We start from the raw sequence: 27,226 nt of genomic DNA, 5'->3' as shown, positions 1-27,226 counted from the left end.
TCTGGAGTAAGTTGGCTTGTCCTGATAAAGATCTTGACTTGTAGAGAAGGCGGGTGTTTCTTAATGAGGTGAGGCTATTCCTCCAGGAAAAGACTTTTCCCCCCACACCCTCTTCCCTCCCTTCATGTAAGGTTCCACCCTCTGGAAAAACAAAACTCTTTTTTTCCTTTTCCTAGAGGGACAGACCTCAATGAAGTTGGGAAACAATCTTAAGAGCAGTCCATCAGAGTGCTTACGGTCACAGCGGCCTCTTTGGACGAAGACTTGTAGCATTCTTTCTCTTCTCGGTGTCAGCTTTTATTAGTGCGCTGGGGCTGGGGAGGCGGGCCAGATCGGCAGACACGGACAGCCTCTGACCCTCTGGAGTTGGTATGTGATAAGCAGCCCTAGCAGTGCCATGTATTGGAAAAGCGAGCAGATGTTTGTGTGTAAACTAGAAGAAAAGGACGTGCCGGAGCTGGCAGTTCCTCCCGAGAAGGTGAGCAACCCGACGCCTGGCCAGACCAGCTGAATCGCAGTTTCCTGCGAGCTGTTTGCGCTCCTAAATGAGGTTCAGAAATTACCTGTAACGGCCTCATCTTCAAACCTGGCAGGTTTTTTTTTTTCTTACGTAGTAACGTTAGTCAGTAATCATTGCCTCCCCTCCCACAAGCTCACTTAACCTGAGGCCATGGAGACCGTAATTTGGGAGACGAAGCCTCAAGCCTAAGGCGCTCTCGGGTACATGTGAGTCGTGCTTTTGTTGTGTTTGCAGTGGTGAAAGGGCGGTGGGGAGAGTGAGTCGGGAGGTCCAGGCGGCTGTGGGGTGGGAAGGAACAGAGGCGCGGCTTCCCGCTCCCAGCCGCCGGCGGATGCTTGCCGGCCCTAAGGAGCTCCACCGGCCGTAGGCGGTCCGCGCTGCCGCGGCCCCACAGCGAAATAGAAGCAGACGTGGCTCCAGGAAGGCCTCTGGATCCTAGGGCTGGCTAGGAAGGCCACTTTAAAAAACCGAAAGAAGCCAACCCCAGGGCTCTCGAGTCACACCATTCTTCGAGTAGATGGGGGGAACCCTCACCTCACTCTGGAGGCAGGAGCCGCGGCGTATCTCGCGTTTTAGGTTTGAAAATCATCTGCAGCCTGTTTGAGCGCCTCCGCCGGACCCGCACTGGGCACCGCTGACTTTGTCTTCGCGCCGTCGCTGGCGGGGAACACTCGGCGAACTCGGGGCTCTTCTGCCTAAACTCTTTGTGTCTGCGGCGCTGGGTCCCGAGTAGGGAGCGCACCCGAGGGTCCCGGCGGAGAGCCCGAGGGACCGGGGGGCTCTGACAGTATCTCTTCTGGTGCTACCAGAGTGAGGGAAAGAGGGAGGCGAAGAGACAGAAATGCAGAAGTGTGGGCCGTTCGAGTTCCTGGACCCCCCCCGCCCCCCAAGCTAGAGTTTCCGTAAACGAAGGCAGAAAAAGACCAGAGCGGCTGCGTTTTCGTTTAAGAACAAAACTCCTACAAAGGCTTGGAAACACTTGAGTAATGCGCGTTGTTGCTTTAAAACATTTTGACCGAGGTTGGGTGAGTTTTATTTAATGACACAAATTAAATTCAGCTGGATATTTTCCATTATTCGACCCGCTTTTTGCGCTAGCTAAAAATAATCCTCTAGTAGCTCAAATGTTGACTTACCGAGCAATAAGTGGCAATTTACACCTTAAAGAAACGAGTATAAATCACTCGCAGCTCTAATTGCTGTAAGTTTACGAAAGAGCTGCTGGCTCGGTTTAATCTGAAGCATTTTCATTCAAATTGTCATCGGAACAAACACCAGGCTTCTTAAATCCCGCTGTAATTAGCTTTCAAGTATCCTATTAAACCTCTTCACCTTTCGGGCTATCCAATTCAAAAAGCCCCCTTTTAAAAATATATATGTGTCTTGCTCTTTTAATTGAGGCTATTAAAGAAATCAAGTTCCTACCCTCACCCCCTCCTCAAATCCTCTTTTCTTCTCTCCCACTTCACCCCACCCCCATGCACCCCCTTTAGCCGGGTGATCCGTGCTCCGCTGTGATTGACGTCTAGAAAGAAACTGCTTTGTGCCGGGATGATTGTTATTAACTTGTTACCCCCGGCAGGGGGGCGGGGAACCGACGTGCTACGGTGAGCGCGGGGACCCGGAGCCCCGAGAGCGCGGCAGCGCGCCGGGCGAGCCCTTGGTGCTCCGGTGGCCGCCTAGTCCCGTGCTGAGGCTGCGCCGCCGCCGCCGCCGCCGCCGCCCGCTGCCTGCAAGGGAGGCTGCGTCGGCGTCGGCTTGCCAGGCGCGCGCGGGCCCAGGCGCCCAGACGGCTGCACGTGCGGCCCGGAGCGCCGTGGGCCTTCATTAGTCCGCCCCGCGTGCGGAGAAGCTGAAGCTCTGGGCCGCACGTGCCGGCTCTGAACTTCTCGTCTCTGTTCTTCCCCACTTCCCCGCCCTCACCTCCTCAGTGCCAGGGGCTCATGTCGGAGGAGTGCGGGCGGACTGCAGCCCTGGCGGCCGGGAGGACTCGGAAAGGCGCCGGGGAAGAGGGACTGGTGAGTGGGTAGGGACCCGGGTGGCGGCGAGCCGCGCCGTGGGGAGGCAGCCCAAGGACGAAGGGCTGCTGTCCCCGCGCTCCTCCCCGGGCGCAGTTGGCCCCTCGGGGAGCGGGTGGAGAGGAGTTCTGGGGCGGGGGGAGAAGCTGAGCCAGTGTGGCGGGCTGCGCAGGGCCGCCAGGCGCCCCAGGTCCTTGAGGTCAGTGGTCTGCAGCCCCGGCGGGGGCGTGGTGGGAGCATGGACCCGGGGGGAGAGGGCGAGAAGCGGGACCTCAGAAACTGGGGGTGGTTTGGGGTAAGGGAGGGGAGGCTGTGAGGGAGCCCCCGTGGGTCTGTGGGATGGGGAGAGAAGGAGGGGTCTAGAACCGCCTGAGACCGCGCCTCGTGGCTTCCTGCAGGTGAGCCCCGAGGGAGTGGGGGACGAGGACTCGTGCTCCTCCTCGGCCCCACTGTCCCCGTCGTCCTCGCCCCGGTCCATGGCCTCGGGCTCCGTCTGCCCCCCTGGCAAGTGTGTGTGCAACAGCTGCGGCCTGGAGATCGTGGACAAGTACCTTCTCAAGGTAGGGCGGAGCCGCGAGGCCCAGGGGCAGCGGGGTTCCCCGGGAGCTCTGGGAGAAGAGAAAAGTTTACTTTCCCTCTCTTTTCCACTCAAGTTCTCGCTGGAGATTGTAGACTTTCTCAGCACTATGGCCCAGTCAGGGGCAACTCATGCGGTGGGAAAGAGTGGGAGAAGAAATCTTAGAATACCCGCTGTTGCAAAACTGCTTACGTGTGACCCATCCTGGTCTAGACGTGCCGATACCCTGGGTGGATATGCTGGAGTTAGCCACCTACTTGTAGAGAAACAGAAGTGGGGAAATGCTTACCCATTCTGGAAACAGGGTCCTGCCCGATTATTTTTACTGAGCCTCGGGTTATGGTCCCTCCACCCCCAATAACACCCACACATCTGCCTGCTTATGAGGACTCCAGGTCTGTATATGTTGATCGATTTCCCCTTTTCAGTGTCTCCTTTGGTGAGAACCACTGTCAAGTGCCTTAAAGGGTCTTTTCTGGATAGATATTTTACAGTCTTATGTTTATTTACACTAACCTGAGGCTTTTCCAGAGTAAATGTTCGTAGTAGCATTTAAATGAAAACCATTTTCAATATCTTCCTCCTCTCATTAAGGTTTAATACTTCAGGGCCACCGAATGATTTTTTTTTTGTTAATGTCATCTTCATTGCTTAGTGGAAAAAAATGGAAATTGATGTAAATTTATACAAAACAGAAAGAAAGAAAAATACTTGGGTTGAAGTGCTTCAAGTGGTGGTTTGAGAGTTGACTGTCTCGATTTGTTTTACTTCTCTCAAGATATTGTGGGGGAGTTTTGGAGTACAAATTCTGGCAGGCTAGTTACCCATGTCATTGCATGAAGGATCATAGTCCCTTGTGTCTTAATTCTAATACCATGGAATTTCAACTTCAATAGCTTTTTAAAACCACTGTTTAAAATAATGATCTCTCCTACACTGACTTAGTAGCAAACCAGTTCACTTTCTATTCTCCTCACCTCCCCCCACCCCAGTTTTTCAAAAGAATTCATTATGGAGAATATGAATTCAAAAAGCAAATTAGTGAGTTTCTTTAAATTTCTCCCTTAACATACAAAGCTGCTTCATCTGGGGAGTTGGAATGATACCCTGTAGATACAACCCAGATAAAGCACCAAAAGGAGTTTTGGTGAAAACGTTTAAAAAGTGACTAATTTACTTAATTGGTGGTTGATTCTTAAAGCTGGCTTTCTCTTTAAATCTGCATTCTTAAGATTCCCATTCCAGTGTTTCCACACCTGAGCCTTTTTGGATATTTAAAAACCATCTTTTGGATCAAAACTAGTTTCTTATTTTCAATGAGCCCTCTCAGTAATTAGCTTAATCTTTAAGAATGTTTCTTGATGGATCTATAATGGATCCACTACACAGCAGAGATGATAAAGAAAAAAGTTATTATAAAGTGACTCAACATATCCTCTGGAATAGATAAAATCATTTTTAGTGTTCATCTTTTATATGTTAACATATGTTTATATGTTATATATGTGTATTGTATAAAATAATGTAAGTTATCTGAAGAGTCTTTTAAAGCTTTCCTTTGTAGTAGGACCAGAGTCCTCTCAATGAAGTCTTCTACATACAGTCTTAGTCCACCCCTTTTTGTACATATTAGTATATGTACAGGAAAACTAGCTGCTGCTTATTATATAGGAAACTAGTTCTAACAAAAGTTTGACACTTTATGATTAAAAACTGAGTTCTTAACTTTTTTGCCCCCATTTTGTGTGCTTATTCTTCCAGATAAGTTTGAATTCAATTTGAGTCACTGGTGAAAAAATAATTGTTAGACCTAATAGAATATTTGAGGGTATAACTGTTTAATATAGAAAAACACCATATTGTGAGGCAAGTTAAATGGAGTTAGAACAAAACACATGAGAGGAGTTAGATGCATCTGTTGCCCCATCTAATACTTCAGTGTCCTGTCATTTGAGTGATTTTTTTCTGGCTTGGTCCTATATATGTATACATACAGAGATTGGATCAATGTAGCCATCAGGAAAGGTTTATAGTCGCCAGAATTTTCTCTGTTCACCTTACTTTCATCTCTGGAAAAGAAATGGAAGATGAAGGAGATTTTTTTTTTAAGTAAACTTTGACGAAAGGTGGCAAACCAGGCGTTACATCTGGCTTTAGGGAACTAGAGAATGGCCATGACTCTTGCCCTGAAGCCTGCATCTAGCCTTGCTTAAAAAAAAAAAAAAAAAAGAGCCTGGATAACATCAAAATGCAGAAGGCCTTAAACAGTGGAATACTAAAGGAAACCTGTATTTCTACACTTTAACTTAATTGGGCCTGTTTGAGGAAAAAAATAGAAAGAAAATGCATCTCTAATTAATAGGACAGCATTCACCATTGTTAATTTTTTTTATTTCGATTTCCTCAGATTTTTTTCCCTATTGTTTCCTATTGCTATTTTCCCTGTTTTCTTGCATGGTGAGCATGTAGTTCTTTTATAGCAAGACCAAAACTTAAAATTTCACTAAAATGATACTCTCATTAGTGCTTTGGAAAGAGACACATAAATGTAATTAGAAGCCAGTGAAACTTTCTTCAGCTTCGAAGGACCCTTTATATTTCATATCACAGAAAAAATGTTGAACAGTAACGTTAATATGATAGAATCATTGGACAAGATAGTCTTTATTATGAAATAGTTTAGCAAAAGCTGTATTTCACAATTTCCCATTTTTCCAATTTCCTAATTCTTATATTAGGCATTAGATCCATTTGTAGAGTATAACTGGTGTTTTTGCATCATTGCCGTTGTTTTAAATGAAATTTAATTAAGCATAAGCCTAGTTCTTGTGTCCATTTAACAAGAGCAAAATTTAGGAGGCTGCATTACAGGCAAATTGAATTCAGTACACATCTTCGTTTTTGAAGGCTAAAGATGTGCCGCTTATACTATGATAGCAACAGTTTAAGGTAAGGCTATTTATGATTTGTCCCCTGATTTGACAATGTTTCATGCTCCTATATAGAATATAAAGTGCTGTGATTTATTAAATTAAATCAAAGCATTTAATGTCTTACTTCCTGAAGTATAAATGGCAAATAGTTGGGTACCTTTTTAGAACTGCTTATAATAGATTTATTTTTTTCCTCTAGTAACCAAATCATTAAAGTAGGGTTACCAATGCTTTTTGTTTTGATTATTTAATGTTAGACAGGAGCCAGGGCTTTGGCCATTTCAACATTTAAATCTACCTTAGGAATTTCTGTTTTGTAAGTAAAATGGATTGCCTGGCTTCTTTACACGGGTAAGTATTTCTTACAAAGCTTCTTTTCCATTTTCTTTCTCACTTTAACTAAAAAGTAGATTGAGAAGGGATGTGGCCTGAATTCTTTAGCTACCATGTTTCATGGTGGGAAGAATTTGGTTAAGGAAAAAAATATAAAACCAGTATGTAGGACTTTAAAGTGGCCAAAATTTTCTCTGTGTTCATATACATTCGATAACAAAACAAAACAAAAACAAAACAAAAAAACCTGAATAGACACTCAATTAAAAAAAAAACCTGAATTTTTCAAAAGTATATTTTAAAAATTAAACACAAAGTGTATAACATGCTACTGTGATTTTCTGGTTGAGGTCTAAAAGAGAATATATCTAGATGCGTATTTGTGTAAATGACACCTCTTAGATAGAAACATTCAGAGCATGTGTTAAAATATTAAGAGGCCAGCTTTTAAAATTGCCTGATACAGAAAACCAATGAAGGATACTCTTAAGTGTGTGGTATTAGAATGGCTTCTCATCCTAACCCCTTCTTCTTCACAGGTGAATGACCTGTGCTGGCACGTTCGGTGTCTCTCCTGTAGTGTCTGCAGGACCTCCTTAGGAAGGCATACCAGCTGTTATATTAAAGACAAAGACATTTTCTGCAAACTTGATTATTTCAGGTACACCGAAACTTTTTTTTTTAGTAAGTAGATACTCCAAGAAGGTATTACACAAAGAGAATTTTGTAAATAGCCTTTCTTGTCCGGTTTTATTTACTGAAGCCCACTTTTTCTTATACAATGGATTTCAAAATGAGAATGCTTCATATTTTTGAGGTATAATTTGTATTAAAACAAATAAAATTAGCATGCTTATGTGTTTTAGGAACTCAGTATACAAAAATTAATTTTAAATAATTATTTCCACTTTGGTGAATGAAAGTTTTAGGTATTAAAAACAGGGAACTTCTTTGCTGTGCAGAGATACAAAGTATGAAATATAAGATGACTTATTATAACAAAGCCCTTTGTTCAGGGGGAGTAGCAAGACAAAAATGAAGTAATTATGGGGGAAAAAAATCAAGGTTTTGTTGTGCTTTTTCCAGTTTACTATAGAATGACCCCTCGGAATATACCTATAAAATGCCAGCAGTTTGGAAACTGATTAAACCATATTATTCAGAAGAAGTGACCATTCCAGTATCGGAAATACACCAAGTCTAATTACGTATTCTGCCTAAAAATCCTGTTTCTTTTGTCTGTTCTTTGATCTTTGCTTTGTGAGACTGTATTTGCCTAGGATATTAAATGTAACATTTTCTCCACATGGTCTCTTTATAATAGTTTAAATGTAAAGTTTCTTCTAAGATAGCTATCCACTAAGAATTAAATTCTATCTCGAAATTGAAATCATCCTTAAGCATGACTTTTGAAAATTATCACATTTTTTCCCTATTTGCATTTCCAAACGAAGAAGAATGTTCATTGTGAAATTGGGAAGTTAATAGTACATACTGAAGTGTGTAATACTAATTATGTTATTTATACTCAATTTCAAAAACTGATTTAAGAGAGTTTAGTGATTGATTTGAATAAAATTGCTAGGTAATTTAAAGCACACTTCATGAAATCCAGAGTCCTTTATTTTATAAAGTCATAGAATTTCATAATTACCCAAAACATATATTTCTCAGGTTTGGTCTCTGTTTCCTCAAAAATAGTAGCAGTTTGCCTCCTCTTTCACTTAGGATATGCTAATCTTAATTTTTTTTTTATTTTTTGGTAATTTAAAGCCCCTTGAAATGTTTGGTTTCAGAGACTTATTGAAAGTCTAGTTCTTCAGGATTATTTTTATACTTCATATTTTATTATATTCTGAAATTTATTTTTATGATACAGTTTTTCAGATTAACTTAAAAACTGGCAATACCTCTATACTTATCTAGTTTAATGTGGATATGCCAGGTTATGACTGCAATTGTGGCAGGAGATATGACAGAGAGTGTCTGGTCACTAGGACTGAGAGAAAAAAGAAATCTTTACATCTGGCATTTTGTTAAGATTAACTTGCATTTAGTGTCCAGATATGTGTCTAAAAGTTTTAGGTAATATCTCCCCTTCTCTTGTGGATGGTATTGCAACAGTTTGTTCACCAAAGGAAACATTTCTGAGTTTTCCTTCACTGAGGTTTCTGAGGTTTCCTCACACCAGAGTGAACAATTTCTGTTCTATTCATTCTTTGATAATATCAATTTAAAATTTTTTAACTTTAAAAAAATATTTAGAGCATTTTCTAATTATCTCAACTTGGTTTTAAGACGTCATTATTTATATCTTCAATGGTATGCTTTTGTATTTTTAGGTTTCAGTCTCGAGTGTGTGTGTGTGTGTGTGTGTGTGATGTTGAGTCTCTAGGTAATTTATAAATGCACTGATATTTGTTACAAGAAGGATACTGAAACTCCTATGTCATTTATTTTAAAAGAAAAAAAATCCTTTTCTCCTTTAGAGTAACAATGAGAAGGTTTTGTTTTATAAACAGGTTTGAATTATGATCCCATCTCAAGTCTCGATTGTGTACCATATGACTTTTAAAAAATAATTGATTCCTGTTTCCTTTTCAAAAGATTTAAATACTTGGGTTAATCCAATGAGTAAATAATGTGTTAATTTAATCTTAGACTGATGAATATCTCACCAAGCATTAAAATCTTCACCTCCCACCCTTCTATTTATGTAGAAGGTATGGAACTCGCTGCTCTCGCTGTGGGAGGCACATCCATTCTACTGACTGGGTCCGGAGGGCCAAGGGGAATGTCTATCACTTGGCGTGCTTTGCCTGCTTTTCTTGCAAAAGGCAACTTTCCACAGGAGAGGAGTTTGCTTTGGTGGAAGAAAAAGTCCTCTGCAGAGTGCATTATGACTGCATGCTGGATAATTTAAAAAGAGAAGTGGAAAATGGTAAATATATACTTAAAATACTTTTGAATCTTTTGGGACAGTGAACACAGGGACAATAACGATTTTTCCTAAGGTCGTCTTAAAGCATTACTTTGTGCAGTGTAATTGTGGTGAAACTCATTAAGCCCTCTACTGTTAGTGATGGTCTCCATCTGTTTATTTACAAGAAAAGCCATGGCATATGTATTCGCCTTTTGCCATATTCTCAGGAAGCAGCCTTGAGTTTAGGGTTCTGTTTTGCTTTTTGTAACCATTTGTTTCCTTGTATTTGCCTTTGTAAGGATGAGCCTTAGATGTGCACTTCCAAACTGGTACACTTTTGACTAAATATACAAGCCTACAGATGGAATATTGTTTCCACAGTATGTTTCTAGTATGTTCTAAAACTTAAGGGATTTGGCAAACTAGATGTATACAGTTTCATACCAAGCCAAGAGATGCAAGAAACCTATTATTGTATGATTGTTCATACAACAACCTATTATTGTATGAATGGTGTGTTTTTTAAATGCAGGTAATGGGATTAGTGTCGAAGGTGCCCTCCTCACAGAGCAAGATGTCAATCATCCAAAACCAGCAAAAAGAGCTCGAACAAGCTTTACAGCAGATCAGCTCCAGGTAGACATGACAATGAATTTATGAGTTTTTGAAGCCCTTCCCCACCTAAAAAAAAAAAAACCAAAAACCACCAAACCCAAACTAACAAAGCCAAACAAAAAATAATCTCTATGGTGTCTTAAAACATTTTTGTTTTCAAAAAGGTTAGCCTGTGCTTTTTGTGAAAACTAACTTGTTAGATGTATGAAATCATTGCCCTAAATATTGTTTATCAATATTTTGAGAGTCATGATGTGATATGAACTCATCATTCAAGTTCATCTCCCTGGGGTCTGTTAGCATTTACATCAAAGTGGAAACAAAATGTTGATCTGTTCTGACTTCCTGATAAAAATTACTTTAACCCAGGCATTTCCATTACTACATGTAATTGTGCTAGAAGATAAAATATTTGGGGACTCTTAACAGAAAGAGACGCTCAGTGTGTAGGTCTGTGGGACACTAATGTGTTCGTCTTTTTAACAAACCACATTGAGTCTTTTAATGGACAAGATTGTACATTTTCTGAGTAGGAAAGAATTGTAAACGCTTTACCATAAATAGGAGTCTACCGATTGACTCCAATCAAGTAGACCCTTCTTGTTTTTAAAGAGGGTAGAGGGAGTAATTCTATAATTTGATGCTAAAGGTTCATTATGTTCCCTGAAAAGGGAGGGATTGTTTTCAACTTAGTTGCCCTTAATATAATTGTCATAAGTTCTGTTTATACAGATTGTCTTGAAAGTAATGAAATAATTACTCCTTGCTTTATATTTAAGTCTACGCATACAATGATTCTTTCTGGCATTTTTTTTCAGATAAAGAAATCACATTTTCTAAAAGGTTAATGTGACTGAAATATTTGTTTTATGTTAAGGAGAGGTAACATCTGTAAAGCGCCTACCATGTATGGCTGGGTGCTTTACACATAGTATCCATCTTAGCTCAGACTTGTAAGGATATTTATACAATGTTAAGAAATGAAGGTAATATTTTGAAAACTCACTTATAGTATTCTAATACTGGGCAGTATTTAAGATGAATGCAGTAAAAGAGAGGATTTTTATTTTGAGAATGATTAAGAAAGAAGCCTTGATATGACACAAATATTCCAAGGGAACTTAATGGCATTGGAAGCAATCTAGCATTAAAATCTAGATCTATTCTAAAAAATTTCCAAAAGATTGTTTTTGATTTCTTAATTTAGGCATAGACTGCATGGTCAGTAAGTAGGAAATGAAAGATAAGGCAGTTGAAAGAGATATCTGTTTGAACCTTGCTTTTCTGGGTGCCTCATTTGGTTGTAATGAAGATCACGTAAAGCCCCAGGTTAGGAGATATGAATAGCTGTGGGAGATCTGGCAGCAAAATACCCAGTAGTTAAAAGGTGTCTGAGTTAAAATATAATCTCTAATATAAATATGTTCTGTTTATAAAGGGGGCTGTTTCCATGAAAGCCTGGCTATAACTTTAATAATCATAAGGTTGATAGCTTTAGTTTGATATAAAAATTTATTAGTAAAAGGATAACTGAAAATTTGAAACCACTTTAGGTAGATATACAATCTCATATAGGAAGATAGAGGCACTAATTAAATAGAAAGGGAATAATATTTGTGGAGGTCTTTGTATACCAAGTCTTATGCCAGACATTTTCTCTACATTACCTTCTTTTATCTCTTACAATTCCTTGATATAGGTAGCCTCATCCAAGAAGTGTAGGGACTCCCCCAGAGCAGACCACCAAGGGAATGGCAGAGAAGAGATTTGGACCCTGCTCCCCAAACCTCTGGTCTTTTCATTTTGCTTGGCTTCCCAGGAGACCATGAGTAGAACTGTGCCTTAACAAAGCTCCACTTAATGGCAGTGGCAGCTAAAACAAGAGTGAGATTCTGAATCTTGTAGATAGCCTTATAGTTTTAAATTGCAAATGTGCATAAGCTATTTAAGCCATGCATTATTATATGAAAATGTGATCTGAATCATGTTTTAAAAATTTATATCAAAATCATAGGTTTTTTAAAATGAAAGCAGAAATTATATACTTTCAAAGCATGTTCTCATTTATTCAGTATTTATTAGCATCTATCTGTGCCAGGAATGGCTGAAACAAATGAGACACAATCCTTGTCCTCAAGTGTTCTTTGTAGCTTAGGAATCTAGGATAAGTTGAATCATTATATTTTGCCAGAACCTCTAATAAATCAGGCAGTGTACCTCATTGTCAAATTGTCCTACTTTTCAGACAGCTGAATATATTTAAGTAGTGCTTGAATTTAGCAAAACAATAAAATATAGGTGATCAGTAAGTCAAGACTATTCATAGACTACCTGGTTTGGACTTATACGACTTAAAATGAGAGGAACAAACAAATTTCCCAAATTCTTCTTTAGAAGCTTATGGGAAGAAAAAGTAGTTTGACTTTCAGAATAGAGTGCTATTTTGTGTTAGCAAAAATATTTCAAATATTGTCTCATTTGTATAAATTGTATTTTAAAAGTTCTGGCAATACTATGGCTTGCTTATTGTAATTGGAAGTATTTGCTCAATGATTATTAATGTTAAACATGCCAGGGTTAGCACCTACTTTAATCTGCTTTCAGATCAAGTTGGTCAGCTGCTACTATGCAGACTCCTCACATTTCTGGTAGACATTCTGGCCTTAAAATGATGTGTCTACAAAGGCTTGCTCCTTGACCATGTTAAAAGAGCTCAGAAAAGGAATAGGGTGGGTTTTGGCATCATTAGTGACCAGAGAGTAATGAAACCAAGTTAAAATTAAAAGGGTTCTTTTGTGAGACTAAACACTGATGAACACATCTTACTTTTCCTTTAGCATATTCTAGCTTTAAACCATCAGTGTTGATTTAAGTTTTCCTTTATTCCTTAATGAGAAATTGCTTTAGTAAATGTAATTTACTTCCATTATTAAACTTGTGAATTTGAAATGCATTTGTGAAAAGCATGCTGTTTTTGTTTTATAAATTATCAATAATGGCCTTACAAACAAATCTTCAAATATCTGTTCAGCTTTTCTGCTTGAAAAATTAAAAAACAAAGACATAATTAATTTGTTCATTCTTTTTTCTCTTTGGGATGTTACATGCTCAACTACGTATAAACACAACTCTATTTGTACATGAAGATATTAAAGTTAACACATTTGGAGTAGGAGAGGAGGAAAGAAGTGAGCTGGGCGAGATTATAAACTTTTAGGCTGATTCTGCCCATTTTTTAAAGAAAAAATACATGTGCTGTTTACAGCGAGTGTGTGGACAAGTGTAGTTGGATAGGAAGCCAGGAATACCTTATTCTGGAAGAGTCACTATCAGCGAGAACTTAACTGAAAATAATTATATAATTTGTAAACTTCATGAGGTTTCCTGGAACAACATCGGTCTTTTTCTCCACGCTATCTTCAGATTTTCCTCACATTGTCGAGGTTCATTCCATCACAAAGTCTTCACTGAGTGACAGGAGGGGGGATTAACTCCTGCGGATATGAAGAATAAGACAGTCCCTTTGCCCTCAAGAAACTCACTACCTGCTGTGGAGAGCTCGACTTGCTCACACACTAGTTAGCTACCCAGTGACAAGTGCAGTGGCAAAACATAGTATTATATGAGGAGCATAGTGGAGAATGCAGTTAATCTTGCCTCCTGGAAATGGGGTCGAGGTCAGCAGGACTTAAGGTCATTAGGTAGATTACCCCCATCACATGCACAATCATGTTGGGTGCCAGACTCCCCTTTCTCATTCTTATAATACTTTCTTTATATTTTATAATACTTCCCTCTATTGACTTTTAAGTAATAAAATTCAGATATCCCACTTGATTTCCGTGATTTCCTTTTCTGAAAGAATCCAAAGCCCTTGGCGTGTGCTTTTATTCTGGTACTCCTCCCTCCCCCCACCCCCACTCCTCACCTCTCACTTTAGCTTGTATTGTTGCTAATTATTGGCATGCGTATATCTTCTCCTAGGAAGTTGAGACCAGAATCACTTGGGAGCTTTTCCATCTATAAATGTTTAGATCTCAGGAAATTCTTATTCAATGGGCTGATGGGTGTCTCTTTTTAAGATCCCAGATGTTCCTTTGCATAGAGCAAGTGCTCAAAACAATTAATGATGGAGTCATTACAATTAAGTGGAATCCATCTGTTGCACTGTCTACTTTTGCAGACTGATAAAAATTGTGGTAGGGGCCTTGAACTTGTTTTGCTCAGTAGAGGCTGAAGATTCAAAAAATATTCTTTTAAGTTTTTTAATGCTAGCAATTTTTAACAAAACGGAAAAAATAGTAAAGAGACTTATACTATTATGCATTTGTGGGTTGTCAGAATGGAAGAAAAGATGAGCTTATTTTTAACAGCATAGTTGAGACAAGTTTTTATGTTGAAATAGATATTTTTTAAGATTTCAACATAGCAACTTGTGCATAAATGTACACAATATGCATTCTTTTTTTATACATACTTCCCCATATTGATTTTCAAGTAATAAAATGCAAGTATCCCATTTTCTTGTGCATGTCTTATCTCTCCTGTCATCAAAATGCATAAGATTGAGCTTCTTATTTTTAGCTATTTACTACCTACACTTTTTTAAAAAACAGGTTATGCAAGCACAATTTGCTCAGGACAACAACCCAGATGCACAGACCCTCCAGAAACTGGCAGAAAGGACAGGCTTGAGCAGACGTGTGATACAGGTGATTATTTTAAAGGTTAATCAAGAGATGTTAAAAGTTCTAGGTCTTTTTTTTTCCCCCTTTTGGTATCTGGTTTATTTCACTTAGCATAATGTTCATCCAGGTTGTAACATGTATCAGTACTTCATTCCTTTTTATGGTTGGATAATATTCCAGTGTATGTACCACATTTTATTTGTCCATGGATGAATATTTGGGTCGTTTCCACTTTTTGGCTATTATGAATAATGCTGCTATACATATCAGCACACAAGTATCTGTTTGAACGCTTGCTTTCAGTTCCTTTAGATATATACCTAGGAATGGAATTGCTGGATCATATGGTAATTCTGTGTTTAGCTTTTTTTTTTTAATAGATCTTTATTGGAGTATAATTACTTCACAATACTGTGTTAGTTTCTGTTGCACAACAAAGCGAATCAGCCATATGCATACACATGTCCCCATATCCCCTCCCTCTTGAGCCTCCCTTCCATCCTCCCTATCCCACCCGTCTAGGTCATCGCAAAGCACCCAGCCTATCTCCCTGTGCTATGCAGCAGCTTCCCACCAGCCAACTATTTTACATTCGATAGTGTATGTATGTCGATGCTACTCTCACTTCACCCCAGCTTCGCCCTGCCACCCCACGTCCTCAAGTCCATTCTCTATGTCTACATCTTTATTCCTGCCCTGCAACTAGGTTTATCAGTACCATTTTTTTTTTTTAAGATTCCATATATGCGTGTTAGCATAATGAAACAACAGACAAAGGATTAATCTCCAAAGTATACAAACAGCTCACGGAGCTCAATATCAAAAAAACAAACAATCCAGTTATTCTAGGTCTTTAATAGTGTAAATTGTTGTGGGGGGGTTTGTTTTGTTTTTTGTTGTTGTCATTGTTTTGTTTTGTGAAGAAATGTGAAAGCATTAGCTTGCCATTTTAGGTCTCTTCACACTCGAATCAATTTTTTTTAAACCTGATAATTAGCCTGCTTGGTATAGGCTTCCATTTGTTGACCATTCATTCATTGCTCAGAGCAACCCTAAGGATCCTCAGGCTAAAAAGACAGCTGTGGTTCCAAGCTAGATCTGGTTTTGAGGCCAGAATTTTTTTCTACTTTTCTATTATTGTGTATGTGAGTGAGTGGGGGAGGGGTGGGCAAGAGGTGGGATATCTATGGCCTTTGTTAAAGATCCTGGTAGAGGGATTGATGTAAACAAAACTAGGGAAGGACGAGTTAGAGCAAATCTGTTGACAGATAAGATTTATGTTTGCAAATTGTGGGGGATGGAATTATTGGAGCTGAACTTGGAGAGGCTGTACATGTAGAGTTCTCTTCTGAGCAGGAAGAGATTTTACTTGATTTTAGGAAAAAGGGTCTGGTGACAGTACGTGGGAAGAATTAGAGTTGGGAGAGGCTGCATAGAAATTGACACATTAGGTGTGATGCCCAGCAAAATAGTAATTTTTTTGAAAACAGATTTAACTGAGGTAGTGGCCTAGAATTCATCCGAAAACGTTTTATTGACTGAACACTGATGGCAGGCACTGGATGCTAGAGAGACAAGAAAAGGACCTGGATACTGTAATGGGGAAGCAGAGAGACATCAAAGATGACTCTTAAATTTGAAGTCAAAGTATCCATGGGAATGGTGCTATTGACAGAAATATTATAGGTGTTTTTAAAAACGGGTTTGGTAGTTGGAAGGGAGATGAATTCCCTTCTAGCTGTGATAATCAGATAGTGAAGGTAGCAGTTGAGCACATAAACAGGTATTTTAAGGATGAACAGGACTCAAACAGAGAGATCCAGTCCCCTGAAATTGGGTAAGATCCTTTCAAAAGATATCATGGACAATAAAAAGGGAAGAACGGACTTTATGGAGAGAGCTGTTTGAATTGGGCCATTACAGTCAGAATCAAGGAATGAATCTGGTATAGAAGCATCATGGAGGGCCAAGGAGTTAGGTGGGTTCAAGATGGAAGTGGTCAACTGTGTCAAGATTTTCTACTACCTTCAGATCAGGGAAGTGGAAAATAATTTTAAATAATATTTAAGGTTAAAAAAGGTGTAAAGAATTAATAATGCTAGTGACTGTAACTATCGAGATGAAGTTCAGTGGGGAGAAAAAAGGTTAAGTCCAACACTGCACAATTAATGTTTTACTTCTTAAATTGGGTGATTGGTAAACAGGTATTTATTCTTTAGTTTATTAAGCCTGAAGTATTTCATAATTAAAAAATCATTTATACCAAGAAGTCAGTGGGAAAGACCTGATGATATTGTATCTTCTCCAAAGACCTAGATTCCCAGTGGATTTGGTTGAGTGCAGTGTAATGAGGCTCTCTTAAGAGGCAAGTCCCATGACCTCAGTATTTTTCAAATGTCCAGGGTATTGTGTTTGTTTCAGAGTGCCAAATTTTAGAAAGGGACTAACAGGGAACCAATGTGAAAAGAGTGCTCCCTTTACAGGAAGGTTAAGGTCATGAAAGTCTAGAAATTATGTGCTGGTATTAACAGCAACAGGGATATTTATCTGGAAAAAAGATCCAGAGATGGTAAGGGAAGGAATATAGACAGTATAAACAGAATAGGTGTCTTTAAACGTATGTGAAAGGCTGTCCCACAGGCAGTGGGATCGGGTGTCTGCAAGGGAATGTAGGAAAGAAACAGATTTCACTCACTATCAAGAATTTTCTCAGTATGTAAGTCTACAAAAATGGCATAGGCTACCATCGAGGTAGTGAGTCCCTGTACCTGGAAGTGAAGCTTCCTTTGTTGAGGTAGTTCAAACTTAATGGTCTGAGGGGTCCTTGTAATCTAAGACTCTATACGTTCAATGACAGTGACTGCTGTAGCTAAGTCAGATTCATGATTATTATGTTTTAGATTATTTTGAAGTTGGAAGGAAAGGAAAACGGAGGGTTTTCTGAGAGCTTTTCTTATTATTTGAAGAAATAAGGACCGCAGACAGACATCTGTCGTGTAATTTCCAGGTGTTTAGGTCACCAGTATTATGAGCAAGTTAACTTCATTTCAAGCACTAGAACTTGGAGAATATGCTGTTGGATGGTGGCTTTTAATATGTGAGGATTGAATTTAAATATTTTTGATAAGATGGCAAAGGAAGGAGTACTAGCAATTCAAATATATAGTCCGTCACAGTATTTTTGAAGGATTAATTACAGTGATCTCAAATAGTAGTCATAACCTCTTCGCTTAGCCTACTTCCTAGCATTGGGCACACTTTAGAAAAGTTAAAGAAAAGAGATTTGATTACTAGGCCTTGATTCTAATATGCAAACTAGGCTACCCAAAGATTAGGTAGAAGTAATGTTCTTATACAGGGTGTAAGTACAGGTCTCACCTTTACTAGCTAAAGTCTGCATAGTGAGACATTATAACAGAACAGATCGTCATTGAGCTGAAATCACAGAATAAAGATGGATGATTTTACTTTTCACTCTGCGTTCAGATACAATCACTGTTCACATACCCTTTCAGAGAGGTGAATTATGAATTGTGTATCTTACAGAAACATGATAAAACATTGCTATTTCTTCCAGTCAGTGTGCTCGAAGTTCTCTTTCCATATTAAGATCTACATCATTTTTATTGCTACACATATTGAGCATAGCACAATTTATTTAGTTTATTTCCAATTTTTTGCTATCATAAAAATGCTGTAGTGAACAACGTTGTGTGTATACCTTGCACGTTTGTTCGGTAGTGTCCGTAGGATAAATTTCTAAAAGTGGGACTGTTGAGTCAAAAGATAAAACATTTTTGGGCCTTTGACTGATAGTACAAAAATAGCCTTGCAGAAGGTTCATAACCAATTTATTCTACCAGGACCTATGTGTGAAATTTCCCTTTCCCCAATGCACGTAAATCCTAAAAACTGTCATTCTTTTACATCCTTTCCAATTTGGCAGTCAGAAAATATCATTGTTTTCATGTGTATTTCTTTTATTGTCAGTAAACCTTAACATGTGTGCTTATTTTGAAAATAAAATTTGTATTTTTTAGTGCTCTTTTCTATTGGGTTATTTCTTTTCCCTTTATCGTACTGATGTTTATTGTTTATCATAGTTAAACTTTCATAGTTCATCAGTTTCCCTTTCACTTATTTTTTCCACATAGAAATTTTACATGGTTTTGTATTCAAATCTCTTAATATTTTTTTCTCATAGCTTTGGCTCCACCTAGAGAGTATATCAACGTTGGCTTTTGTTTCCTTAAACATTTATGGTCGCAATTATTTACACCTAAACCCTAATTTATCTGGAATTGACTTTTGGTTACATGTTGTAAAGTAGGGATTTTTCTGTTTCTTTTCTCCCAAACTATTAGCCGGCTCCCTCTAAATATTATGCCAATACTGATTTCCCAATAATTTAAAATTCCATCTTTTTCATACATTAAATTCTCGTATTTGACTCTTTGGGTTTTCTGAGAGATTCATCTTATGCATTAGTCTTTTCTTTTGCAGAATGTCTACATGGCCTGCTTTCAGCTTATGTATTTTACAATTTAGAACTCAAATTTTTTAAAAGAGTATGTTGCTCATAAGAAATTTTAGAGGTTAGAGGTTTGAAAGCAGAAGGAGGAAATTTTAAGTCAGTGAGGAGAGTCAAAGGGACTGCATTTTATTCCTGAAGCTAGGTAGCCCTCATGTCAGAAGTTGTTTTCTGATGTCTGGAATCTTCAACTATATTTTGCTGTGCAAGTTACATGACACTTTGTGTTTTCAAACCTCTCCCTGCTTAATTACCTGTTGATCTTTCCAAGGAGCTATTTGAATTAGCATTAAGGTAGTCATTCTACTGTTTATGTCATGCTTTCTTCATCTTTATTTACAAAGTCTGAGATTTTTAAAAATAACTGAACAGTTTCCATCCAATATATAATTTATTGGAGACATAAGATACTTTGAAGACACTCTGGGAATCACAGCACCATGTGTTTTAGGTTATATGTAGTCCTCTGGGGTGCTTGTCTTCCGGGCACTGTCAGGGGAAAAGGCAGGTGGCAGCAGTTCCTGCTTACAAGTTGGAGAATATGTGAGTGTGTCTTCTTGGCTGGGTGGGTGACAGCAGTGGCACCTGTTAAGGAGCCTGTGGAGGAACTGTGACTGAAGACTTTGGGTAAAGTCTCTGTATAGGTACCTAAGAGTCTAACTAACCCTCCAGAAGATGGGGGAGAAGGCTGTGACTTCTCACTCCTTTTCCTTGATACATGCCTAACCTTGTTCCTGAAATATACCTCAGGTGCTACCGCTCAGCCACGTGCTCAGACACCATTGTATTATCGGTTTCTGTTCCTTTGGTTTTAACCCCTTGAGTTTATACTTTGCAGACTTCTGTTTGTGAGTCCCAAGGACAAGGTGTGCCTTTTGATATCAGGGCAGCTTTTTCACATAAATCTTTTTTGCAGCTTCCTTCTGTTCCACATTATTTAGCCCTGATTCCCTAGTGCCATCAAGTACCTACCTACCAGCCCTAGGTAGAGACTTATGCCCCTAGCCTTCTCCCCTGATCCCCAAATGTTCTTACCCTAATTTCCTTAATGTTTTTATCCCTCCACTTCTCTGTCTTCTTATGACAGAATTGTTCTGAGTGATAGCAAATAAATACTATAATATTTTAATAGAGAAACACTCTGTAGACAAGTTTTATCTAAGAGCAGGGAGTTCAAATGCATGTAGCTTAGATACTGGAAGCATTCTGGGCAGTCTAGCCTTACTTACCCTGACCTGCACATAAAACTCTGCTTACCCAGAATATGCTTCCTTTATTTCTGTGATAGAGTGGACAACAGGCTGGTTAGCTCTTTACATTCGGTGAACTGTTTCACCAGTGGATGTGTTTGTTATTTTATTCTGCTTAAATAGCACTAGTTGTTTCTTATTATAAGCCTAACCTTAACCTGCTTCTTAGAGAATAGCCTATGTATTTACTAAGAGAAATTGAACTCAGCAGGTTAGAGTGTGACTGGAATAACTGAATCAAGAGGTTTGTAGAAAGCTTTAAGCCCTCAGTAGGGATTTTAGTCATTTGAAAAAAGATTTAAAGTAAGTCCAGCAGGTGTCTGAGAATACATTTAGTAGTGCATTTTTTAAAGTATTCTGATGAAAGGGCTTTTTCTGTTTTCCTTTTTGTCCTAAATGCCAGTAGTAAAACCAAGGAAACTTTTCTGGAATTTTGAATCCCTTACCCCATTTTTATTTTGGAAGATGCTGGCTTAGTATAGAATCAGTTTTTAAGTAAATCAACAAATAATTATTATTTGGGCAAAGAAAATGACCATTGATAACTGTGCAAAATTGTTTCTCTTGTGTCTACGGAATTCTTTTTTAGAAAGCTTATTTAGATTTATGCTGCACTTATATGGTAGAGTGAGGTTGCATTCCTTGGTAAACTGAACTGGTAATGTACTCAACTGATGATGTGACATAGCTACATTGCTTTTCTCCTCCCTCAGGTGTGGTTTCAGAACTGTAGAGCACGCCACAAGAAACACGTCAGTCCTAATCACTCCTCCTCTGCCCCAGTCACAGCAGTCCCGCCCTCCAGGCTGTCTCCACCCATGTTAGAAGAAATGGCTTATTCTGCCTATGTGCCCCAAGATGGGACAATGTTAACTGCGCTGCATAGTTATATGGATGGTAGGTATCCTAATATTTAACAGCTGCCTCCCAAGCAATCAATTTCTGGTACCTTCTAATAGTATATTATTGATATACTATTCACATTTTTAACTATTACCTCAGTAGGAGCTGAAAAATATTGTCGGGGGTGGGTGTAGTAGGGAGAACTACCCAACATTCTTATTTCGGTGACTGCCTTTTAAGGGACAAGTTTAACACTCACCTTACGGCTAAAATACAAATATTGATAATGACTCATAGTGCTTGATTTTAACTTAGGAAAAACATTCTTTTTGTTTTCTCCTGATAACTATTTAAATAATTTATTTTCCTATGGTCAGAGAAAGTATTCACACTCAGATTTTTAGATTGGGGTTTACTGAGTTTTGTTAAAGAAACTTTTTTATTGAAGCAAAACATACATATAGAAAAGTGCACACATAAGTATTCAGCTTGATGAATTAATAAAATGAACATATCCATGTAAGTACTACCCAGATGAAGTAGTAAAACGCAGTTAGCACCCTGGAAGCCTCTCTTATGTCCCCTCCCAATCATTATCCTCTTCCTCCAAAGTAATATTGTGTTGACTTCTAAAGTCATGTTCTAGGTTTGCCTGTTTTTGAGCTTTATATGAATCGAACCATGCAGAATGTATTCTTGTGTCTCACTTCCTTCAACTACAGTGTTTGTGAGATTCATCTGTATTGTTGCAAGAATCAGTGATTTGTTTGTTTTCATTGTTATACAGAATTCCACTGTAGGAATATACCACAATCCACTTTAGGGTTGATAGACATTTGCGTTATTTCCAGTTATGCATATGCTGCGATGGACCTTATTGTACATGCCTTTTGGTGCCCATTAATTCACAGTTTGATTTGATATATACCTGGGAGTAGAACACAGGGTCCTGGCTACACATATGTTCAATTTTAGTTGATTCTGCCAAAAAGTTTCCAATAGTGGTTGAACCAGTTTACACTGAGACCAGCGGCACATGAGAGTTCAAGGTGCTTCACATCCTGGCTAACACTTGGTATGGTGTGACTTCTTAATTTAGCCAATTTAGTTGTGTAGTGTTATCTCATTATTTTCATTTGCTTTTCCCTCATCACTGATGAGACTGAGCGTTTTTTTATTGGGCATTTGTATATTCTTTTTTTGAAGAGCTTATTCATGTCTTTTGCTTGTTGGTCTGTTGGCTTGTCTGTTCTGTTTTTTCCTTGATTTGTTCTAGTTTTGGCTATATATTGAATATAAATAAGTTTTTTGATGATTGTATGTGTTGCAGATATCTCCTATTCAGTGGTTTGCTTTGTCTCCTCTCTTAAGAGTAGGTTTTATTGAGCACAGGTTCCTAATTTTAATGTAGTTCATTTCATCAGTTTTTTTCCTTCATGGGGAGTGCTTTTCTTGTGACCTGTTCAAGAAATTGTTCCTACTCAAAGATAATGAAGATATTTCTCCTATGTTATCTTCTAGAAATTTTGTTAAATTTGTTTTACCTTTGACATTTAGATTTACAGTCCATCTACAATTGAATTTTGTATGTGGTGTAAAATAAGGAGCAAAGTTTTTGTTATGCTTATGAAAGTACCAATTTCTCAGCGGCTTTGCTGTGCCACACTTATCATAAATCAAGTGTCCATATAATTTATGTGTCAATTTCTGTACCCTCTGTTGTGTTTTATTGGTCTATTTATTTTTATATCAATACCTAATTGTTTTAATAATGCTAGGCCTATATTCTTGATATCCAGTAGTACAACCTTGTCCTACTTTGTTGTTCATTTGTATTGCCATAAATTTTTCCACCAAAAAAGAGAAAACAATTGAGATTTTGATATCTATTAGATCCATCTGTAGGAAACTGCTATCTTAATAATATTGTCTTCCATACCATGATCTTAGTCTGTCTTTCTATTTATTTAGGTCATCTTCAAATGCTCTCTTATATTCTAGAGTTTTCTGTTTAGTAATCTTGCACATGTTTTGTTAGATTTATTCTTAAGATTTTGTTTTGATGCAGTTGTAAATGGTTTTTCCTCTGTATGTGGAAATCTAGGTTGGCAGCTGTTTTCTTTCAGCACTTTGGCAGTATGAATTACATTGTCTTCTTGCTTCCATTGTTTCTGTTGTTTAGAATATAGATAGTTAATTAACTTGATACCACTTATTGTTGAAGTCAGCTGTTGGTCTTACTCTTGTTCCTTTAAAAGTGAATCTCTTTTTTTCCCCAGCTTTTCTCTTTATGTTTGGTTTTCAGTTTTAGTATAGTGTGCCTAAATATGCTTCTTGAATAGCATAGTTTGATGTATTTCACTATGCAAAAGGATCAGATTTTGTCTCTTCAAGTATGGTTTCTACCCTTATTGAAAAAGTCCATATTTTCCAGCATTTTGACCGTCCATGTTCCAGTCTAGATATTCTTCTGAACTATCTTCCAGTTCACTAATTCTCTCTCTGTCTAGGCTGTAAAACTCATCCACTGAGTTCTTAATTTCAGTTATTGTGTTTTCAATTTTTAGAATTTCCATTTCATTCTTTTATATAGTTTCCACTTCTGTGCCAGAATTATCTATCTTATCGCTTTATTCCTTAACAAAATTGTTATATTAATTATAGTTACACTTAAGGACATATCTGACAACTCCAGTATTTTGTGGGTCTGTTCTATTGTTTTTTCCTCTTTGTTTTCATTCAAGTCATGTCTTATTTGCCTTGTTGTTTTTTTTGTTGCACTTCAGATGTTAGGTATGAAAACTATAAATAATTTGAGGCTCTGGTTAATATCTTCCACCAGAGAGGATTTAGTTTTGCCTTTGGCAGCCGGTTAGGTCAGAGGGAGATCAACTTAATCCAATCAGGCATCAGTCCTCACAAGGGCTGGTGTATTTCGGGGTCACTACTCCTTGGAACTAGCCTTTTGGGATCCCCCCCAAAAGCTTACATTTTGTTTTGTTTTGTGTCTGTCATTTTTTTTAGAATTTTAGAATTTTATTTTATTTATTTTTTTATACAGCAGGTTCTTATTAGTCATCCATTTTATACACATCAGTGTATACATATCAATCCCAATCTCCCAATTCATCACACCCCCACCCCCTGCTCCTTTCCCTTGTTGGTGTCCATACATTTGTTCTCTACATCTGTGTCTCAATTTCTGCCCTGCAAACCGGTCATCTGTACCGTTTTTCTAGGTTCCACATATATGTGTTAATATACGATATTTGTTTTTCTCTTTCTGACTTACTTCACTCTGTATGACAGTCTCTAGATCCATCCACGTCTCTACAAATGACCCAATTTCATTCCTTTTGACGGCTGAGTAGTATTCCATTGTACATATGTACCACATCTTTATCCATTTGTCTGTCAATGGGCATTTAGGTTGCTTCCATGACCTGGCTATTGTAAATAGTGCTGCAGTGAACATTGGGGTGCATGTGTCTTTTTAAATTATGGTTTTCTCTGGGTATATGCCCAGTAGTGGGATTGCTGGGCCATATGGTAATTCTTTTTTTAGTTTTTTAAGGAACCTCCATACTGTTCTCCATAGTGGCTGTGTCAATTTACATTCCCACAAACAGTGCAAGAGGGTTCCCTTTTCTCCACACCCTCTCCAGCATTTGTTGTTTGTAGATTTTCAGATGATGCCCATTCTCACTGGTGTGAGGTGATACCTCATTGTAGTTTTGATTTGCATTTCTCTAATAATTAGTGATGTTGAGCAGCTTTTCATGTGCTTCCTGGCCATCTGTATGTCTTGTTTGGAGAAATGTCTATTTAGGTCTTCTGCCCATTTTTGGATTGGGTTGTTTGTTTTTTTAATATTGAGATGCATGAGCTGTTTATATATTTTGGAGATTAATCCTTTGTCCGTTGATTTGTTTGCAAATATTTTCTCCCATTCTGAGGGTTGTCTTTTGGTCTTGTTTATGGTTTCCTTTGCTGCGCAAAAGCTCTTAAGTTTCATTAGGTCCCATTTGTTTATTTTTGTTTTTATTCCCATTACTCCAGGAGGTGGATCAAAAAAGATCTTGCTGTGATTTATATCAAAGAGTGTTCTTCCTATGTTTTCCTCTAAGCGTTTTATAGTGTCCGGTCTTACATTTAGGTCTCTAATCCATTTTGAGTTTATTTTTGTGTATGGTGTTAGGGAGTGTTCTAATTTCATTCTTTTACATGTAGCTGTCCGGTTTTCCCAGCACCACTTATTGAAGAGATTGTCTTTTCTCCATTGTATATCCAATAAGGCATCAGTCCTCACAAGGACTGGTGTATTTCGGGGTCACTACTCCTTGGAACTAGCTTTTTGGGATCCCCAGAAAAGCTTACATTTTGTTTTGTTTTGTGTCTGTCATTTTTAACGAGGGCTTCTCTTCAGTGATCCCTGATCTTTCATATTTATTCCCCACCACCCAAAGTCTAACTCCTGAAAACTTTGCTAAATGTCTCAGCCTCTCACACTCCTTTTCTTTTAAAATTGTTACCAAACTTGAGGAAATGTAGCCTCATTTTATTTCTCTCCTTCTCTGGGACTTGACTTTGCAAGTTCTCACTACCTGGGTATCTTTCCAACAGATGCCTTCAAATAGATTTCTAAAAATTTTGTCCAGCTTTCTTAATTGCTCTTAGAAGGACATTTGGTTTGAAGCAACATAGTTCTTACTGAGAGTGGAAAGTTCATTTTAAGGTTTGATTAAAGAAAAAATCAGAGCCTGTACCACTGATGCATTTACCTACACTAGGATTAAAGTTGTGTGTGTTCACATGAATGACTATAGTGTTGCCCAAGTCAAATGTGTTTTGATGTAGTTTAGGGACGAGGCAGCTCAGCATTCATAAATGAGAATTTGGGGCAGGGGTCACCCTATAGAGGCACCTTCGTATGAAAGCTAGCAACGTCTATGCAGGCAAAGCTCACATGTTTCTAGCTGCAGGGTAAAGTGCAGTGAATGGGGTATGGATGGAGGACAGTAAAGTGGCAAAAGCTTGTGACCCCAAGTAAAGATTTTGTGGTAAACCATTCCTGGATTCTCATTTAATACTATACTCACTGTGCTGAATAAGCTAATGCTCCTGCTGAGGTCAGTGGAATGAGTGTAGCTTGGTGCCCTCAGCTATAAAATCAGTAGTGAGAGAACATTGCCTCGGATTGCTTTTTGTTTGTTTTTTAAATCAGTTTTATTTACCCTACAAAACTGATCCACAAATTTCTTTCTATTTTGTAGCTCATTCACCAACAACCCTTGGACTCCAGCCCTTGTTACCCCATTCAATGACACAACTGCCAATAAGTCATACCTAATTCCTTTTTTCAGGGATAGAAATGATTAAGGATATAAACTTGTCATTTATTATGTATAAAATACCATTGAAAATATATTAATGTTAATTTTTTATTTAACATCCAAAGCATTTCCAACATCACTTTGCTGCCCAGGTATGTATCTCTAGTTGGCCTGCAAGACACTTTTATTGATTCTTCATTTTTTTGTAAAACTTATGTTTACAAGAAGAAAACAAATCAAAACTTTTTTTTGTATTGTATGGAAATAGTTCACTCGAGTGTGTATCTGTTAATTTATTTGTCATCAAAAGAGCACTTTGCCTAAAAGAAAGGACTGACAAGTGTGCAAAATGTTTACAATCCTTTGTGAAATTGTAGTGTATCATTAGTTTGTATCTGTAAGTTATTGTTATAAATATTACCTGTATTTTTTGTTATATACAGCTTTATACTTTGAAGCTTGTATCTGTGAATTTGCAACTGAAATTTATTTTGCCAATGTTTTCTGAATGAACTGAATAAAGCTTCTGTTGTAGCATGCCATGCAAACACATTATTGTGTTTGTGGTTGATGAACTATGGCTGTAAATAACACTATAGTTTAATAAGCCCATCATTCTAAGTTTATTAAACATTTTCCATTCTTGTGAAAGTTTCAACCAA

At 38.2% G+C, this 27,226-nt stretch overlaps 1 protein-coding gene across 2 annotated transcripts; it reads left to right on the top strand.

The window, feature by feature from the left end:
- The first annotated feature begins 251 nt into the window (after positions 1–251).
- Positions 252–27,226, top strand: LHX8 (LIM homeobox 8). Of its 2 annotated transcripts, none has more exons than XM_029229662.1 (9): positions 252–478; positions 2,452–2,538; positions 2,937–3,098; positions 6,921–7,042; positions 9,102–9,322; positions 9,837–9,940; positions 14,536–14,631; positions 21,102–21,285; positions 26,505–27,226. In XM_029229662.1, exons 1-9 carry the CDS (start codon positions 398–400, stop codon positions 26,579–26,581), a joined length of 1,134 nt encoding a protein of 377 aa, XP_029085495.1. In that variant the 5' UTR covers positions 252–397; the 3' UTR covers positions 26,582–27,226. The 2 variants fall into 2 exon arrangements, with proteins under 2 accessions (XP_029085495.1, XP_029085496.1); XM_029229663.1 differs by lacking the exon at positions 252–478 and adding an exon at positions 653–726.

This window comes from Monodon monoceros, unplaced genomic scaffold (genome assembly GCF_005190385.1).
Source record: "Monodon monoceros isolate NGI ecotype Baffin Bay Population unplaced genomic scaffold, NGI_Narwhal_1 Super_Scaffold_18, whole genome shotgun sequence".
In the NCBI taxonomy this organism is placed as follows: Eukaryota; Metazoa; Chordata; class Mammalia; order Artiodactyla; family Monodontidae; genus Monodon; species Monodon monoceros.
The sequence above is the reverse complement of the archived record's forward strand: the minus strand, read 5'-3'. Positions and strand labels throughout refer to the sequence as shown.